Below are 19,949 nucleotides of genomic sequence, written 5' to 3' on the forward strand. Positions count from 1 at the left end.
GAAGGAGGGTAGCAGCTTTACTCATCGCTGTTACGTTGTTCAGAGTTTTGAATATGTGTAGGAAAGGGTTGTTGGAATCTTGGGCACCTTGGTTCCTTAGGTGTGCTGTCTGCATGCAGTGTCTCGAAAATGGTATTAGCATACATTCCATAGGGCTTAAGATAATCCCTGCTTTCTTAAACCTTGCAGGTTCACTGTAATAATCTTACCCCGGTCTCGACCACAGAAGCAGCCTTAGATAAACCCTTAACATGCACATAAAAATTTTGGCCCAGTATTTGGGGGTGTCAATATGTGAGGAAAGGGAGCCAAGATAAGGAAGGAGGGAACCAAACCTTTGTGTTTTTATTGACTTGGGTACATGAGTCAGAAAATTTCTGGTACTTTTTTTGCTATTTTTTTTTTTTTGGAACATCAGCCCTTTATCCAACAAATAACTTTAATTTTACCCACTCCATCCTAGGATGCTGGTGGGGAGGTTTGAGGTGTGGATGGGACTGACCAGCCTCAGCTTTTGCAGCCTACAGGGAAGACTTAGCACAGAGCAAGGGTGCATTGGTTCTCAAAGTCCTTTGTTAGCTAGGAGAGTGCCAACAGGAGCTTGATAGAGAATAAGTGTAACACACTTGAATAAGAAGACATCCCAAGTCTCTGTTCATGTCTTGTAGAAATAAAGCTTAAGTTCTGTCTCTGAATTGAGAAGGAAATAAGGTTTTTCCCACAGCAGATACATCTTCCAGCCACATTCTTGCTGTGGGCCAATCAGTGTTGAAACTCTCAATGGCCTGTGACAAAACAACGCCTGAAGGGATTGTCATCGGTACAAGCACTGACTTTCGAAACACTCATAATCTCCTTTTGCAAAGCAGCAGCCCCCATTTTACTGGTGCTTAACACTTTTTTTTAATTGCACTTCTCTAGCAAAAGAGAGATGAAAGTTCTATTGATGTTGGAGTCTGAGGTCGGCGAAGGTGACTTGTCAAGAGTGGAGGGCTTTTATTTATTAAGTTTTTATGTTCTCTTAGATGTAACAAGACAGACATTCAGACACATAGACACACAGGTATACAGTTATTAATTTGTGTGTGTGCACAAGCAGATATATAGTTATTAATGTGTGTGTGTGTGTGTGTGTGTGTGTGTGTGTGTGTGTGTCTGTGTCTGTGTCTGTGTCTGTGTCTTTTAGGTCATAACCTCCAAATAAAACTGATACCCCAGGAAGGTTCAGAGAATTTCTCTAGGCTACCTGTGTGTCTTCCTAGGTTAGCTGTGTGTTAGCTGTGCCCCCGTGTGAGAAGGATAGTTTTTTAAGTCATCCTTCCACACTTTAGGACTAGGCTTTTAAGTGGAGGGAGGAGAGAATAAGGAGATATAATGCTGTGTGTTTTATTGCCCCGAGATTACTTACCCACAAGTAAATTTTATCTGGGAAATTTTGGGTCATTTCCACTTGTCCAGTGTGGGATGCCTGACAGCGGAGTTGGTAAGGATCAGAAGGCAGTGAATGTGTGTGCCTAGGGGTGTCTGACCCTATGCTAAGGAAACAGCCAGTTTCGGGTCCTAATCATGAAATCCTGATAGGTTGTCTTTGTTCTCTCTGGGTAACGTCCGCGGGCGTTATTCGTAAACACCATAGCATGTGCACCAGGCACAGAAATGAGCTGTTTTTCCTTCATAAAGAGCTGGGATTCTTTATCAATGAACGTTACAGTGTGAAGTTTATTAAAAACCTCCTGTCCGTGCAGCTTATGCTAGAAAGAGGCTTCCTTTCCCGTTCCAGGTGGACAGTATCTCACAGTGTCTGCAGCCAAAGCCCCGGGGGGAAAGGCTGCCCGCTTGGTGTTACCTCTCGGCCACCTCATGCATTCAGGGGACCTGTGCCTGTCCTTTAGGCACAAGGTGACTGGGCTGCACTCGGGCGCCCTGCAGGTGTTTGTGAGAAAACATGGTACCCACGGATCAGCCCTGTGGGGAAGAAATGGTGGCCATGGCTGGAGGCAAACCCAGATCACCTTGCGAGGGGCTGACGTCAAAAGCGTAAGTAGACCCGGAAGCAGGCGCTCTGCTTTCTTAGGAGAGCCCGGCAGGAAGCCTGGCTCTGTACAACCCAGGGCCAGCGTTGTGTGGCTTTTCCTGGAGGGCTCCATTCATCCTCTCTTCCTGAGACTCTTCTCTAGTTCTCCATCCTTCTTCATCGCAATCTCCTCACCCCCACACTCCCACTCCTGAAGACCAACTGTTCTCACTGAGAGAAAGTTAGCAAGAGAAAACTTGAAAGAGGAAGCTGATAAACACATCCAGGGTCTCGAGTGCCGTGATCAGCAGTGCCTGTTTCTTCTTTACCTTCGATTCCTTAACCTCCCAACTTTAACTAGGTAGCCCTTCTTTCTAAGTTTAAGAACTTCTCTTTGAAGTTTGTTTTCCCCTTTAGCCCAGAGATAAGAGTTAAACAGCTCCAGGGAGGAGCCCAGATCCGGGGTTGAACAGTGTTGTTCAGGGTGGGCTATGCTGGAGGCATTGAGTGGGGATGTACATCGTATTAATTTTTAAATTCTATTTCCAGTAACCAAGTTCTGGGTAGTGAGACTATGATCTGTCACATCCCAGCAAATATAATGGGCGAATTTCAGAAAATGTCATCTCGACGTAGATGCTTATACAATTGTGCCCTGAAGTGTCTACATCATTCTTAGAGTTTCTTGAGGCCACATTAGACCCAGAGACCCCATTACAGCTTTTGGGAGGGTGCTGTTAGAGGTCTGTGTGTGCCTTTTGCCTTTGTTTTCTTAAAACGCATGGCTCCAAGCCATGGTATTGGAGGTTTGTCTGGTTTTAAGGGAGCAGGGATACCCTACAGAGGATAAACTATGAAAGCGTGAGGTCTCCTGGAGCTGGGAGTTACACAATCAAAGCATTGGTATACTTCGATTATGGCTCTGTCGCACAGGGTGGGCGGTGAGGGGACATTATCGAGAGAAAACCAAGACAGGCTGAGAGACCTGCACCTTGCAGCTCTTTAGCTTTAATTTCTCAGCTTTACCCCTCACTCCACTCTTCTTCCTTCTAAACCTCGGCAATCTTTGACCATCGTCCATTTTGCAAGCATTCCTGCAGTAAACTAGTCTACAGAGAGAATGCCAGTTTGAAGAGTAACTGATTCCGGGTACTTGGGTCCGGTGAGCTGTTTGACGATCGGTCAGAGGGCATACGGAAAGACGGGGCCTAGGACCAGGCGCCCTTGCGCTCTAGGGCTTCTGTTTGCCATAGAACTCCGAACTTCCGGTTTGGGGGAAGGGTTGCCTTAGCACGCTCCAAGAGTGAGCACTGGGAAAGGGGCAGAGGAGGCCTGACCAGTGTATGCGTTCTCTCCTTAGGTCATCTTCAAAGGTGAAAAAAGGCGTGGTCACACGGGGGAGATTGGATTGGATGATGTGAGCTTGAAAAGAGGTCGCTGCTGAGAAGACCGTTGGCAGCGCCCCAGCTCGCAGTGAATTTGTTGCTTTCCCTTGTTTCCCAATGCTTGCCTTCTCATCTCCCTCTGATCAGGCCCAGGGCAGGAGTGGATCAGGAGGAAGGCTGCTTGGTGACTCAGGTCTTGGTGGCCTGTTTTTGTGCAATCCCAGTGACCGGCGACACTCTCGAAGTTCAGGAGCATCTGGAGACACCTCCAGGCCCCTCTGGGGTGGTACCTTCTACCTGTGTCTTCTTTAGGAAGGCCTTTGGTGTGTGTGACCCGTGTCATCCTTCATCGTGATTACAGAGTGGGCCTGCTAGCCAATTACGGGAGACGTTTCATTCTGTGCAAATGCTATTCTGCGATCTGTCCAGTGTTGTACCATGAGTAGTATTGACTTGGCTTACAGTACGATGTGCAGCGTGCTCGTGAAATTAGTGTACCCTTTTCACTTAAGTTACTTCTGGCCTGACCTCAACTCTGACTTTTACTGCCATACACTTTTTAACGGAAGGTGCACAACATATTAAGATACATTTATTCTTGTAAACTGTGTCTTTCTATTAAAGACAGTTATATAGGGTGGGCATGGAATTTCTGATTAGTAGTACTGTGTTTGTGTAAATGTGCTATTAATATAAGTATTTACGTGTTCCTAAATATTCACAGACTCTAGTTGCAAGGTCAAAGGCAGCTTATGATCCCCTGAGTTAAAAAATAAATGGTGACCTGTCATCTATGACCTTAAACTGGCAGCAAGAAAACTAGCAGAGGTGTGCAACTGAGGTAGTGGAATAATGGCTTTCTTTCTATGTCCTTGAGCTTGATCTATGCAGAAGAGAGTAAACCATTAAGGGAAGAGAGGACCTGCAGTTAATATATAAAACCCCTATAAACCAACAGCTTTCACCATTGTTACTCGCCTCCATTGGTAAGAAGCTTTGTAAAGATACTGTGTGGGGGGAGTGGAACACTAGGGGAAGGTCCATGAGACAGGAGTTTCTAATGAGCTTTAAATTGGCAAGGTTTCCACGAGTGTAGCTCACAATGTTACCTGAGGCTGGGATGGGAAGCCGGTCTGTGCACCGAGGCGATGCACGCAATGCTGGAAGGACACTCACGCAGTAAAGAACAAGATTGGAATTTTAATATCCACAGAGCTCCAAATGCGTCTCCTCCCTGTCAGACCTCTCTGTATTAAAAACGCATAACTTTAACGAGTCGACTTTCTCCTTACAGCTCTCTCATTTCTGATTAAGTAATCGAAATATTTTTCTGCTGTCTTTGCCAGGAGACATACAGATGATTAAAGGGTTGGAAAAAAAGATCTATGGTGAAAAGCTAAAGGAACTGGGAATGTTCCACCTGGAGCAGAGAAGACTGAGGGGCAGACCATGGGTGCTCTTCCAGGCTGCGGACGGTTGGCACCGAGAGCTTGGAGAGCAGCCGTTCTCCATGTGTACTGAGAATAGGACCAGAGGAAACAGGGTTAGGGTAGAGTGTGAGGGGGCATTTCCGGGCAGGGGCAGTTGCTAAGCCCAATCCTTTACAAAAAACAAGTGTGAGTCATATTTGTTCTCTCTCTCTCTCTCTCTCTCTCTCTCTCTCTCTCTCTCTCTCTCTCTCTCTCTCTCTCTCCCTCTCCCCTCCTCTCTCCTATCTTCCACTCATATCTCCATCTCTCCCCCTCACTGTTTTCTTCTTTTCCTCTCTATCTTCTCTCTCCCTTCCCTCCATTGAAACAAAACTACATAAAATTTTATGTATTTAAGGTGCACTTACTTCAAGGTAAATTACCCAATTGTGGGATCTAGAAGACGCTTTGGGCCTCACAGTTGTCCATAACAAGGGCAATCTTCAGAACGAAACTAAGTGGTTTGGGCTGAGCTCTAAGTTAGGCTTTTGGCTCTTGACCTCCTGCTGGGAAGGGTTCAAAAGGAAAGGTCGAGCTCACTAAAATGCTCTTCACTCAACAGCCAACCCAGCAGTATTAAAAGAACAAATCCCCAAATTATTTACTCCTGGAGAGGTTGTGTCACACAGATGCTGTCCTCTCTCACTGATGTCCTAATATGGCGGTGCTAGTGTTTTATTCCAGGGTAAGGTGCAACCCCATGGTTTGTTGAGTAGGTGCTTAGACTTGTTCTTCAGAGACCCCAAGAAACATGACTGAGAGATTTTGTCTGGTGCATTGCCTCTGGTTTGCATTGACAAGTTAACATGGCTACTGAGGTCATGTCAACCACAGCACCGTTAGCCCTCCCCCTCACCTCTTCCCGTGGCTTACTTTCTTACTGGGAGCCTTCCAAGTTCCACAAGCCGGTAATGCTTTCTGAACAGGTCCAAGGGACTTGGCCGTTTAGCTCAATAGAGGCAGGGTTGGAGTTTCTGATGTAGAAGAACACCTAAAATGCTCTTAGGTCCATTTTTTCATGATCCATTTCCTGTTTGGTCATGTAACTGCACAGCAGAAGAAGAAAGGGGAAAGTAAATGAGAATTTCACCCTTAGGTGCCAATAAGACATTGCACTGGTGGAAGAAGTTATCCAAAGTACTGTAGAACATCTTGTTATTATTTAATGTTTTCTAAAGTGAAAAATGTTTGTGGTTTTCAAAATGGACGAACAAAAGCAATCTTTGTAAATAAAGCACTGTTAATACTGCTACTCGTCTCTTCCTGGCGTTTTGACTTTTGATTTTTGTGACTGGGCTTCCGAGGTTGCTGTTGCAAAGCCATGCTCAAAAAAAATTTTTTTACCACCTGGATGTGTGCAAACACAGATATCACCAAAGTTTCTTCATAAAAATATGAAGCCCATCCATCACATGCCCAGACAGGAGAGAGATTGGGCCACTGAGACCCATGCTTACCCCAGTAAATTAGTTACATTTTGTAATTTACTGAAAACATTGCTTTATATGCCAAGATAGGCTATAGGTAAATACTTAGGTAGATATTATGAATCACGTAAACCTTTTATTAGTGACTTTGTTAATTTATAACACTTCATCCCCCCAGGCACTTCCTAGTGGAAAGAAAACCAACTGTAAAGGAACAAGATAAAGACATACAGGAATAGAAGTCTTTACACAGAATTAGGGAGAACACACTTATCACTGCTCTAGAGAAATCCATGAGTAAAGTTCTCTTGAGTCCAAGGTGTATATGATCACCATGACAATCTGCACATGGCAAAAACATGTTTTCCACAAGGATACTTTAAACATACACTTGAGTAACAATAGCAAACAATCATGAGTGATCTGAGGTAAGCACTCCGGTCCACTACACCTGGGAGGAGCACAGAAACTCCAAGAACAGTTCCGTGTTTTGAAGAGGCTGAGGTCACAAGACTTGTTTTCTCGAAAGCACTTAGAATTCCCCTCATGCAACCTCATTCTTGGACCATGTTCCAGCAACGCTGAATGTTTTCGTTCTTTGCCATGCTCAAGAGTTCTCTTTAACTGCTGGAACTCAAATCTTCCAATTCATGTCTGCTCTCCTACCTCAGGGATTCTTTCTAACTCCTTCAAGATCCCGTTGAAGCTCTGCTGAGCCCTCAAAGGTTGGGGGAAGCAGGTATAAGGGAGATCGGGCTGTAGTGGTAAGACACAATTGAGCAACATGTGTGGCCCTGGGGACCAATGCTGAGAAGAATTTCCCATGAGGTGTTTTGGTCTAGAGATGGGGAGGGACATTTTTCAAAAACACAAAAGCAGAATTGGCATTCTGAAATATGCATTGAGGGTTCTGAGGCTGAGGGGACTTGAGGACTTGAACTTTCTGAGTGTCACAGCACCTGGGGATCCCCTGCAGGTATATTTAAACTCCCAGTTCAGCCTGGCAGGGATGGGGCTCAAGATTCTCTGCTTCTAATGTATTTCTAACGTGTTTCTAGGTGATGCCTGCCCTGTTGATCCAGGTGCCATAATGTGGGTGACAAGGCTTTAGTGGCAGTGAACTGGGTGGGGACTTCATTAGTGTTTAGTGTTGGATGGGCTGAAGGGCAGTGTTTGCAAAATCTACATTAATAAACCACTAAGCCATATTAATAATACTTTTTCTGAAAAAGTATGAGCAACACACACACACACACACACACACACACACACACACACACCTACCTGGTACAGAACATTGTTTGAACAGATAGCAGGAACTCATAATTGAAAACACAAATATAAATGAACCAAGTTGGCAGCACAGATTTGTGGCATCAGTGTGGGGCAAGTGGGGTGTGCAGGCAGGGAGAGCATGAGTTCAAGGCAGCTTAGACTACATAATGAAGGACCCTGTCTCAAAAAATTAAAAGAATTAATGCACGCGCACGCCCACACACACACAAGAGAGAGAGAGAGAGAGAGAGAGAGAGAGAGAGAGAGAGAGAGAGAGAGAGAGATATTCAGGAAATGTACATTCTAAAGAGATGAATGATCTGGAAATAATATGTAGGAGAGAGCCCTTAGCATTTTATTTTATTTTATTTTATTATTTTAGAATTCCAGGATGCAGAAACTTCAAAGAAATTTGGAATTTATAGCTCCAACTTGATTCTTCTGGGATCTTTAGAAGCCAAAGCATGAGGCCTTAACACGAACAGGCCACTTCAGTTTAAAGCACATAGATCCCTACCTTGTAGGCTGAGACTCACTATTCCTCACTCAAGATCACACCCTGCATTGCCTTGCTGAGTTTCACCCTGTGCGTTATATTAACCCAAAGCTGTGGGTGGTGCTGACCCTCATGGAGCATTTAAAGAGACTGGAGAATTTATTTTGGTTATTGCACCTTTGGGCACTACTGGTGTCTCATGAACCGAAACCTGGTCTCTATTAATATTCTGCAAAGCACAGGACAGATCCTCACAGCAACCAATTATCAGGCCTCAAAGAGCAGTAGTGCCAAAGTTGAAAAACAAAAAACCTGATCTAAAAAAGAAATTTGCAAAGTGCTCTGGTTTGAATCTACACTGTCCCCCAGAGGCTGGGGTGTTTGGGGCTTGGTCCCACTTGGTACCGTTGGTGATGGAGACACTTTAAGGAGCAGGGCCAGCAGAAGGTCTTACGTCATTTGGGGTGTGTCTTCAAGGAGGACGGTAGGAATCCCTGCCCTGCTTGTCTCCCTCCTTCTGCATCCCCTCTGCCATGAAGTGAGCAGCTTTGCCCACCACTGGCTTCCAACCCCTCAACAGGCTCTAAAGCAAACCACTGCCGGAGGACCGTAGACTGAAATTTGAGCCCAGATAAGTTTCTACTTTTTAAATTGATTATCCTAAATGCTTAAATCGACACAAGAGATATGGTTTCCTAACCAACATTAACACAGGGATGTGTTAGACATGAAACTTCTCCACCTCCATCCACATCAGGCCTACAGGAGGCAGAGCTTGAGGTGGGCCCAGCACCACCACAGCAAGTTCCGTAGGTCACCCTGGCACAGGTTAGCCTGAGAATCAGGTTTACTTGACACCTGTACTTCCATCACCCACAGAGGTGACTCCACGTCAGCACACCCCCCGCCCCAGCTCCTACTACAGCTCCTTAAATGTACTTAGGAAACCCGAGTACCCTTCTCGCAATCTCTATCCGCACCGAGCAGGACCAGGACCAGGGTAGAATTTGGTAGTTGTGTTTTCTCACGTCCCTGAGGCTTCTCCCATGGCATCTATGAGCCAGTCCCTCGCTGACCTAGTCACTGACTGTGGGGTTACTGTAGCCCCAGTGTATGAGTTACAGCCCACGATTGGTGGTCGACCCACAAGCCTCCACTGCCCTAATTCCTTCCTTCTCTGGGCAAAATGCTCCTTTATTAATTTCATTAGGTCTCAAAACCTGCCCATTTTCTATTTTCCTTTTTCTTATCTATTCCAGTCTTTGACAGTTCCTGTATGATCTGCATAGAAGCAACACTCTTCCTTCAAGGCGGCACACTGTCCCCCTTCACGGAGAAACATCATATCTAGCCCCCTTCTGTTTTGGAGGACCACCTCCGATAGAGATGTCAAGGACTTTTCTAATGCACTTATAGATTCTTCAATGTCTTTTAAATCTGCATTCATAGCTGCCTGCAGCTGGAGGAAATGGCCTGTCTCTATAAGGGCGGTAGTTCTCGTCCCTATACCTGTAGCCATTCCTCCCAAGGTGATTCCTCCAATTAGTAAAGCCAGAGTCAGAGTTAGGGGTTCCCGCCTAAATCGAGTCTGTCCCTCAAAATAGGAGTATACATACTCAGGCTCGTGGTAGATAACTTTGGGCCAGATCTCTGTCAATACACAATAATCAGAAGTCTGATTGAGGACGATGGCTGAAATACACGAGGTTAAACCAGTATTACAGGCCCAATAAGTACCAGGCGGGGCGGCCAAGTAATATTTTCCAGTGGGGGCTCTCTTAGTGACATTGCAGAGTGCCCGGTGAGTGAGAGGCACATTTCCTATGCAGAGTCCCTGTCCTGTAACCTCGGGGAGAGTCAATTTATGGCCAAGGCTGGCAGAACAGCTGTCTGGGGCCGTAGTCTGATTGGTGTAATTTCCCAAACCCGCCACTCCTTCATAATAAGGCGGGCTAGAAACAAGGCACAACCAGCATTCTTGGGTTCTAAATGGATCTGAATAATTGAGAGTTAGATATGCACCAGTCACCAAATTGAGTAGCTGGTCTCCTGTGCCTGGTGGTTGAGGGGTCGGAGCGGCGAATCCCCCACTTGTGAAGGAAGGGGTCATAGAGACATCGTCAGGGGCTTGAGTGAGTCTAGGCAATCGGGCTGGTGCTAGGAGCAAGGGGAGTCTTTGGTCCTTAAGGACCAAGTTGGGTCCCACTGCTGGGGCAATCCGCTCTCGAACTAACTGGAGAGAAAATAACAGGCCAGGATGGGTTTGCCCAGGGGTATAGAGGCGAAGACCCCACCGCACCCCAGATTTCCAATCATGTCTCTTTCCTGCTTCAGTGAATCTTATTTGGATGTTAGATTCCCCAGTTGGGCCGGTAAAGGTCACGAGATCTCCCCGCTTGGCTTTCCAATGCCCATTAGTATAGGTCTCACATCCCCACTTAGCACAGTAAAAGGTCTCTGGCCCCCCACACTGGGCAGTCCTTTTCTCTCCAGGGCAGATAAACCAGCTGGAATGTCGGCGGGGGGGGGTAGGAATTGCGGGGAGACCTTTCGGTGTGCCCCCATGAATCTTTAGCCAGCTGACATAAATCAAAAGTTAGAGTAGGCCACCAAGTGCCGGGAGAGTGAACGCCGTTGGCCAGCACCTGCGTCCACCCGGTCTCTAGGTTGCCTATGACCCAAGAGAGGTTGACAACCTGATGAGGACTTGGTTGTCCGTCAGCCCCCTCCCAGCACAGGCCCAGAGCGATCAGCATCAGGAGCGTGTAAATCGTAGCTTTAAAGGGTTTTGGGTGCGTTGAACCTTCCATGTCTGGGGTGCAATGCCTTGGTCAGCTTTTTCCTCCGGTCGGGCTGCCTTGACGTGAGATGCGTGGATCCAAGCAGCGATCTCATCTACCTTTAGGGCTGTTGGTGTGGTCAGGAGGACGGTGTAGGGTCCTTTCTACCGTGGCTCAAGATTCTTGGTCTGGTGTCTGCGTACCCACACGAGGTCCCCAATCTGGAACGGGTGAGGTACTGCCGGTTGATCAAGTCTGTCCTGATAGGCAGCAGCTAGGGGTCTCCAGATGTCTCTCTGCACGATTTGCCAAGCTTGTAGATGAGCTTCTAGGGAAGGGCTATTAGCAAAATCAGCAATGTTTGAATCAAAGAAGTCAATAAATGGGGGTGGTGCCCCATACATTATTTCAAAAGGAGTCAAACCATGGGTGCCTGGTGTGTTCCGGGCCCGATATAGAACCAGGGGAAGGAGGGAAACCCAATCCTTTGAGCCAGTTGCAAGCGTAAGTTTGGATAAAGTCCTGGTGTCCTGGGCAATGCATAATACTCAGTCTTTTTGGTAAAAATAGTGCCTTTAAAAGAGCTAGGATCTCAGCTTTATTTTTGATTTCTTTTCCTTCTGATGTAAGCAGTCCCCGCCTTCTATAAATCTCTCCACGAATGTGTGAGGTAGCAAAGGCATAATGGCTGTCGGTATACGCGTTTAGCCTCTTACCTTCTGCCATTCTGAGTGCCTGTGTCAGGGCGATGAGCTCGGCCCGTTGTGCGGAGGTGCCTGCAGGTAGGGCACTTGCCCAGATTAGCTTGTTTTCAGTGGTGACTGCAGTTCCGGCCCTCCACTCCCCGTTCATCACATAACTGCTGCCGTCTGTATACCAAGTGTAGTCAGCATTCGAGAGAGGCTGATCCGTCAGGTCCGGTCTGGTCCCATGCGTTTCTGCTAAAATCTGGAGGCAGTCATGTTGTTCGGCTTCCTCTGGCAGGGGGAGTAGGGTGGCCAGATTCAGAGCCACCACCGGTCCAAACTGGACCTTTTCCGTATCTAGCAGTAAGGCTTGGTAATGTGTCATGCGAGAGTTAGAGAGCCAATAGTCAGGAGGCTGTTTTATCAGGGCCTCAACCGCATGGGGCGCCAAGATAGTCAGAGGCTGTCCTAGAGTTTACTAGCATCTTTAGTTAGGAGAGCAATTGCTGCTACCATCCTTAGGCAAGGTGGCCACCCGGAGGCAACGGGGTCTAGCTTCTTTGACAAACAGGCCACTGGTCGTTTCCAGGGCCCCAATCTTTGTGTCAGGACCCCCTTTGCATAACCTTGCTTCTCATCTACAAACAACTCAAAGGGCTTGGTAATGTCAGGAAGACCAAGGGCAGGGGAGGACAACAGGGCCCGCTTGATGTTGTCAAAGGCCTCCTGTTGTTCCAGTCCCCACTGAAAAAGCGTTCCCTGCTTGGTGAGCGGGTACAGGAGAGCAGCCATTTCGGCATACCCTGGAATCCAGAGGCGACAAAATCCTGCCGTACCTAAAAATTCCCTTAACTGACGGGGGCTCTTTGGGACCAAAATGCCTGCCACAGTTTGTTTGCGAGCTGCAGTCAGCCACCTCTGTCCATCTTTTAGCTGGTACCCCAGATAAGTGACCTGGGTTTGACATATCTGGGCCTTCTTCGCCGAAGCCCGGTAGCCTAGATGCCCCAAAGTCTGCAAGAGGGATTCTGTCCCCAAGCGGCAGGCCTCTTCGGTGGCAGCTGCCAAAAGAAGGTCATCTACATACTGCAAGAGTATGAGAGAGGGGTGCTGGACTCGAAAATCAGCCAAGTCCCGATGTAGAGCCTCATCAAAAAGTGTGGGGCTGTTCTTAAACCCCTGTGGCAGCCTAGTCCAGGTCAACTGGCCCCAAAGTCCCAAATCTGGATCTTTCCATTCAAAGGCGAATAAAGGTTGACTTTCCGGGCTCAGCCGGAGGCGGAAGAAAGCATCTTTTAGGTCTAGGACTGTATACCAAGTATGTGTGGGTGGCAGAGTACTGAGTAGGTTGTAAGGATTTGGGACAGTTGGATGAATATCTTCTACTCTTTTATTGACCTCTCTTAAATCCTGTACTGGCCTATAATCTCCAGTGCCAGGCTTCTTAACAGGTAGAAGAGGCGTATTCCAAGGTGACTGGCAAGGAACTAGAATGTCTTGGTCCAGAAGCCTCCTGATGTGTGGCCTTATGCCCTGGTAAGCTTCATGTGACATGGGATACTGTTTTATGGAGACAGGAACTGCAGTGGCCTTTAACTGAATAATTAGAGGGGGCTGTTGGAGCGCTAGCCCCATTCCACCAGTCTCTGCCCAGGCCAGTGGAAATTTCATGACCCAAGAATCTATTTCTGGAGATTGTGGCTTGTCCTGTCCCGGTTCATATAGTCTATATTCATCTTCTAATTGAAGGGTTAAGATCTGAAGAGGAGTTCCGTGGGGGCCAGTTATCCGGGCCCCTCCTTCTTCAAAATGGATCTGCGCTTTTAATTTGGTGAGCAAGTCACGGCCCAGCAGAGGGTATGGGCAATCCGGAACATGTAAGAAGGAATGAGTCACCTTACCGGTAGCCAACTGAACCCGGCGGTCTGTAGTCCATCGGTATGTCTTGCCGCCAGTGGCTCCTTGCACCCAGGCCGTCCAGTCGCTGAGTTGTCCATGAGCCGGGTGAGGACTGAATGCTGGGCTCCTGTGTCTACTAGGAAAGTAACAGGCTGCCCCCCAACTTCAAGAGTTATCCTGGGCTCGGGGGGGGGGGGCTCCTGGCCCTGACCTCCCTAGTCTTCATCTAGGGTCAAGAGGGAGGTCCCCAGCTTCCGAGACCCACGGAGGTTCTTAGGGTTTTTAGGGTTCTTAGGGCAATCCCTGGCCCAATGTCCTTTTTCCTTGCAATAGGCGCATTGATCTTTGTCCAGCTTCAGCCCCTTTCGAACTCCCATCTTATCTCCCTTCCTTTCCTGACTCTGGACTACTGCAGCCAAAATTCGACTCAACTCTGCTCCTTTTCTTCTCTCTCTCATCCTTCTCTGTATGTACTCTATCTTCCTTCTCTTCCTGTGTCTCTCTCTTGTTAAAAATCCTTTCTGCTTCCTTAAGCAAGTCCTGCAATGTATAACCCTGCAAATTCTCCAATCTCTGTAGCTTAGCCCTAATATCTGGTGCGGCCTGCCAGATTAAGGACATAGAGACACTTGTCATCTGTCCTGGGTCATCTGGATCATAGGGAGTATACATGCGATAGGCCTCCTTAAGTCTTTCCAAAAAAGCTGAGGGGGGCTCATCAGCCCTCTGTAAAACCTGTTTCACCTGTGCCAAATTGGTAGGGCGCCGTGCAGCCCCTCGGAGACCCGCTGGGAGCAACTGGCGAAAAAGGCGTAGGTGTCCCCTACCGTCAGCAGTAGTGAAATCCCAGTTTGGCCTCGTGAGTGGAAACTCGTCATCAATTGCATCAGGCAGCTGAGTAGGGCACCCATCGTCCCCCAGGACATGATTTCTGGCCTCCAGGAACACTCTCTGTTTTTCTTCTGAAGTCAAGAGAGCCTGTAAGAGCTGTTGACAATCATCCCAAGTGGGCTGATGTGTGAGTAAAACAGACTCTATTAGTTCAGTAAGGGCCACCAGGTCCTTGGAAAAAGGGGGATTGTGCTGCTTCCAGTTATAAATGTCGGCCGCTGAAAAGGGCCAATACTGGGTCTGCCCTCCAGTTCCCTGTCTAAGTGGAAAGGCTTGAGAGGTTGAATCCGGCACTACCTCGAGCTTGTTGCGCAGTCTCCCGGCAATAGGGGAAAAACCCGTCTCAGGCTGTGGCCCGGCATCTGGAGTGGCAAGCGGTCTTGCTTCCACCTCCTCAGCCGAGCCTGTAGGTACAGGATATGGGTGGGGGTTCTTCAGATAGGAGATCTATAAGGGGAGAGTTAGAATCTGTCGGAAGGACAGGTTTATGTTTGGGTGGAGAGGTCTTGGGAGACTCCTTCTCAGTTAGAACAGGATAGAGAGAGGAGGAGGCTGAAAGAGAAGTGAGCGGGGCTGAGGGAGTAGGGGGCCAACTCAGGTCTACAAAGGGTTCTACCCAAGGAGGGGGGTCAAAGGCAAGGCTCTCTCAGGTGATAATATAGGGCACCTCGTCAGGATGTCCATGTGGTCCCTTGTGGAAGATCTGATCCTTAACCTGTAAAATAATGGTCTTATTAAAAGTACCATCCACCACATATCCTGCTCCGAAAGTGGGCCACTCGGATGGGCAGAGGGTCTGCCATTTTCCCTTCTTGACTTTAACCGACTGATCATGGGCTCGGTTTTGGACATCCTTACAATGGTCGAGAATAAGACTCAAAGGTGTTTTTAGAGACTGCCCCATATTAGTTTCAAAGAAAATTAAGGCACAAAAAAGACAAGCAAGCCCAACAGTCAAACAAACAACAGACAAATGCGCCTCGCGGCTTCGGCGCAAAACCGAAAGTAAGAAGTCAGATGGGTGCACCGAGGGTCCGGATCCCTCTCCCCCAACCAAAACCACGTATCCTTCTGATACGGACTGAGTCCCGAAAAAACGGGCTCCAACTACCCTTGGAACGTCTTCCAGGGCTGCGGGTGAGAAGTCCAAGCTCGTCAGCTCCTTCTCTGGTCCACACAAATACAAACGGCCTAGATCTAAGCCAACTAACTGAGCATTTACAGAAAAAGGCACAAAGCAAGACAAGACAGGACAAGACAAACGCTGGCCAGCTTACCTCCCGGTGGGTGGTCTGTGGTCTCTGGGCAGAGGATCTCCGATCGTGGATGAGCCCCCAAATGAAAGACCCTCAGAGAGAATCTTCCCTCAGGAGGGAGATCCTCAAGCCCAGTGACCAGTCCGAGTCCACAGGCTGCAATCTGCAAGAGGGTTTATTGATCGGGATACACAGGTATCTGTGGGCGTCTCAGTCAATTCGGAGGACTGGCGCGCCTAGCATAGCTAGGGACGGGTTTTTATAGGATTCTGAAGAGCAGAAGCAGGCTTACAGAAGCAAATGCAGATACTTGATTGGTGGATTAAATGAGGCATAAGTGTATGTTACCTAATTTGGCTATAATCATAACAATGAGTTGGCAAAAGAGTTCATGCTGGTCAGGGTGTTCAGGAAGTCAGGGGCTTATCTTCTCTTGCCAGGTGGCCCATGAAGCAATACCAATAATTTAAACTGGTCTCTGCATTTTGTTTTCTTTTTATGGTCTGTTTTGTCTAAATGATGGGTCAAATTGTCCCACAAAGCTTGGACACATCTGGACTTTCCCAGGCTTGTTTTAGTTCTGAGTCTGTGTATCTAAAAACTTACTTTTTACTTCTATAGTCGTGGGCCTTAGGCTTGTACAATTCCCTTTCCGTAAGGGGGTCTTTCACATCTACACCTGTAAGGTAACAAAAATCAACCTGCCTCACACACACTCTGCACACTCACTTGTGCTAATGTTGCTTACAAAGCCAGTTGTTGATGGTCAGAAGAGCAGCCATGGGTTTCTATGTTTGTTAACATGCCCTCGGGTCTATCTGACTCGAGCCTCAGACCGCAGGTCTCTCAGCGTAGTCCCGAGGATTACAGAGTATCTGGCTTTCATTTGCTGCTATACTCAGCTGTAATTCTCAAGCACTGTGGCCAGTGACCACATTTGGCTGTGGATCAGGGCATTTTATAAACGGTCCCTTCATCTCAGACCACTTTCCCCAGATCTCGTAGCCAGTGCTTCAGTTAAACAGTGTGTGGGGGGTGGTGGGGTGGGGATGGCGGGGAATAGCTAGGAAGAACATTCATGAGACAACTAGGGAAATCCAATTCAGACACTAGCATTTCTGTCAAGAATGAATGTTTGCTCCCACATACCCCAGCTCACTTCTCGGGCTCCATCCTCCCGTGTCTGCCTTCAGCGCCTGACTTGTCCTCTGTGGATCACAGGGACATTGGGAGCAAGCCATAAGAGGTTATTTCTTAGTTTGCAAGCACCTTTCAGTAATGCATTATTTGACCTCACTTAAAAATAAAAATAAAACGTCCTCACTTAACTATAGTGTTTGAGTGTAGATATTCCTAAGGCCCTTATAGCATCAACAGGGTCATTGTATTAACTAAACCCACAAAGGCCGAGTGGACGCTGGGTACTAGTAACCACGATTTATATCTAGACCTGATTTTTCAGTTTCTTCCCCATAGCAGAGTCAGCAGAGAAAGCCTCAGAGCTCTGGGAATGTGTGGCAGAGGTGGAAAGAGGCCTAGGGGTCTGAATGGCCACGTGTTTATACTCCGGAAATCCAGTAACTATCTTAGTAAGTGCATGAAACCCATAAATACTCATTACGGAATGATGCACGACTCAGAAGGAAGGAAGAAGGGGAGACTCAGACCTCCGCCTGGAAATCTTGCCTGGAACGTGGGTATAAACCATCTGAGAAGTTTTCTCCGGTTGGTACCCGTGATATCTAACCCCACAGGTTAAAGGCCAGACAGAAGTACACTTACAGAACCAATCTCCTTGCGGTTGACCCTGTGTCTACCACTTTACATTAATGGCAGGGCAGAAATCTCTGGAAAGGGTGCAGTGTAAACATGAAATTTTTCCTCGGGGACTTCGGCCTGACTCTGGAGAGAAGTCTTGTTGAGATTCCAGAGACCCAGTGACGCTTTGGGACATGGTTCACAACCCCTTTGTAATTACTGGCCTCTTTTCTTTTCCCGTCTTGCTCCAGTGAGCCAGGGAATTCCCTCGAGGCCCTGGGATGTAGCGCAGTAGGTCAGATTCTCTGGGAAGCCAGACCCGAGCAGACAGATGATTGTCCTTTAGAAACAGAAAGGGGAGGGGGGCGTCTAATGGCGATCTCTTTCTCTACCCAAAAGCATTTGATTACCCCTGCCCCATTCCCCACCATACAAGATAAACAACCAAATGTAACGTTGCCTCCCATCTGCTCAGTGACCCTCAGAGAGGATTTAGTGAAGGGCGGCTATGGAGTGGGTTTCCTGGCTCTTATGAGCGCTAGTCTCTAAGCTGTTGCTAGTTAACGCGTTACTGCACTGAGGAGTAAAAGTCAATGTTTAGATGCCCTTGTTTGTAACAAAGCTTCGTTCTGGAAGACTGAAGGCAGGATTACCTGTGAGGCTAATCAGAGATGAGAAATCAGGTGCACTGGTGACCCATGTCAGCCCTGGGAAAAAAATCATTCATACTTGCGTCTCTAATGCCGGGGCACCCTCCTCAGAGCCATGATAGAGTGCACTGAATTTGCTTGAAAACAGCCTTTTATTCCAACAAGTGTTTCAGTGGCTGGATACCAGAAAACAAAACAAAACAAATAGAAAACCACGATCCAGGATCACATTCTGAGAGGATTCAAGTTCTTTATAAAATGTCAGGAGAATGTGCAGGTGTTTCAGGGTTATATTTGAAAACAAACTAGCGAAGACAAAGCAACCGTGGCCTTATTCTTAGAAGTGGGTTGGTTTCTGGCTGACTGAGGAGGTTTGCACGGGGGTGGGGGGCTAGAGGGGCTTGGGAGGTAGGCAGGCCCCTTCCTGAGGTGCTACTCTTCCTGAGGTACACTCTGCAGAAAGCACACCAGCGGGATAAACAAACCCATAGCCATAAAACTGGAGTCAGTACTTCAGCCTCCAAACGACGCTCTAGGCATGGTTCTCAGCCTTCCTAATGCTGCAACCCTTTAGTACAGTCCCTCATGTTGTGCTGACCCCAACCACAACATTATTTCACTGCTATCTTACAGTTGTAATTCTGCTACAGTTATGAATCGTAATATAAATATTTTTGGAGATAGCCAAAGGGGTCTCGACCCACAGGTTGTGAACCACTGCTCTAAATGGTCGCATGACCTCAATCCATCTTTGTAAATACTCCTTCGGTGTTGGGGAGGAGCTGAGCTATCCTGTTCACAGACGTGTGAGGGAAATGGGTCTCTGGACACTCAGACAACCACTTTCCTCATTCTTCTGCGTGCCCCCTCTTTCGCTGTCCTGGGCCAGTAGGACTGCTTTGCAATGTTGCTACTGGATTGCTCCAAAGGACTTCTTACTCTGTGAAGGCTTGAACCCAGAGAAGAGAGAAAACCAACCCTTTCTACTTAGTCACATTAGCTGCTACAATGGAAGAAAAATAATGTATTCTTGAGTGTTGGTTGTTAAGAAGCCCACGATTTGTTTTAGAGGATGAGAAGTGTCTAGGTTTTGCATCTGTGCTATGCTTCACTGTTTTTGACCTCTCTCTCTCTCTCTCTCTCTCTCTCTCTCTCTCTCTCTGTGTGTGTGTGTGTGTGTGTGTGTGTGAGAGAGAGAGAGAGAGAGAGAGAGAGAGAGAGAGAGAGAGAGAGAGAGAGAGAGTCAATGTGCCATAGCCAGCATGTGAAGGTCAGAGAGTAACTTGTGGGAATCTGTTCTCTTCCTATGATGAAGTTCCTGGGATTGAGTTCTGGTCTTCAGGCTTTGGCAGAAGATGCCTCTATCCCACCCACCCCATGAATAGCTTTTGGTTTGTTTATTTTTGAGACAGAGTGTCACTCTGTATCCCTGGCTGGCCTGGAACTCAGTATGCAGGGCAATCTGGCCTTGAACTGGTGGAGATACACCGGCCTTTGCCTCCTGACTACTAGGTTTAAAGGCAGATGCCACCACAACCATCATAAAATAAACACTCATTGGCATTTTGGGTTTGGCTTTTCTGAGATAAAAAAGTCTCACTATGAAACCTTGGCGGGTCTTGAACTCACTTCGTAGAGCAGGATGACTTGGAACTCCTAGAGATCCACCTGCCTCTGCTTCCCGAGTGCTGGGATTAAAGGTGGACAATATTTCCACAAATGTCAGCTTCATGCAACATATATTTATTATCTTTCATTTTTCAGGGCATGCCATGATTGGCTTCTCCATTTCAAGGCCTTTTTTTTCTTTGTAAGGTTTTACAAGGCCGCCATTATGGGCCCAACCATGTAAGACACAGTTGTGTCGAAGACCCACTTCTAAGCTCACGGGGTTGGCAGAATCCAGTTCCTTGCTTTAACTGTTTTCTCTTTGTCTAGCTGAAAGCTACCTTTACCTCAAGGT

The 19,949-nt window shown here is 47.4% G+C and overlaps 2 protein-coding genes across 5 annotated transcripts in view; one reads left to right on the top strand and one right to left on the bottom strand.

The window, feature by feature from the left end:
- The window catches only part of Npnt (nephronectin), a 71,433-nt gene extending 65,315 nt beyond the window's left edge, over positions 1–6,118 (top strand). For 3 of the 4 annotated variants that reach the window (XM_032897302.1, XM_032897299.1, XM_032897300.1), the window contains 2 exons: positions 1,781–2,037; positions 3,375–6,118. In XM_032897302.1, coding sequence (XP_032753193.1) covers positions 1,781–2,037; positions 3,375–3,458 — 341 coding nt within the window. In that variant the 3' untranslated portion in view covers positions 3,459–6,118. The remainder of the gene's footprint in view (positions 1–1,780; positions 2,038–3,374) is intronic. The other variant, XM_032897301.1, reaches the window with a different exon arrangement.
- Positions 6,119–13,809: 7,691 nt separating this feature from the next.
- On the bottom strand, positions 13,810–15,226 carry LOC116895244. Its single transcript, XM_032896563.1, is given in 2 exon segments — positions 13,810–14,745; positions 14,747–15,226. Coding segments are annotated over 2 exon segments (1,416 nt in total).
- Positions 15,227–19,949: the final 4,723 nt, after the last annotated feature.

Source organism: Rattus rattus, chromosome 3 (assembly GCF_011064425.1).
Source record: "Rattus rattus isolate New Zealand chromosome 3, Rrattus_CSIRO_v1, whole genome shotgun sequence".
NCBI lineage: Eukaryota > Metazoa > Chordata > Mammalia > Rodentia > Muridae > Rattus > Rattus rattus.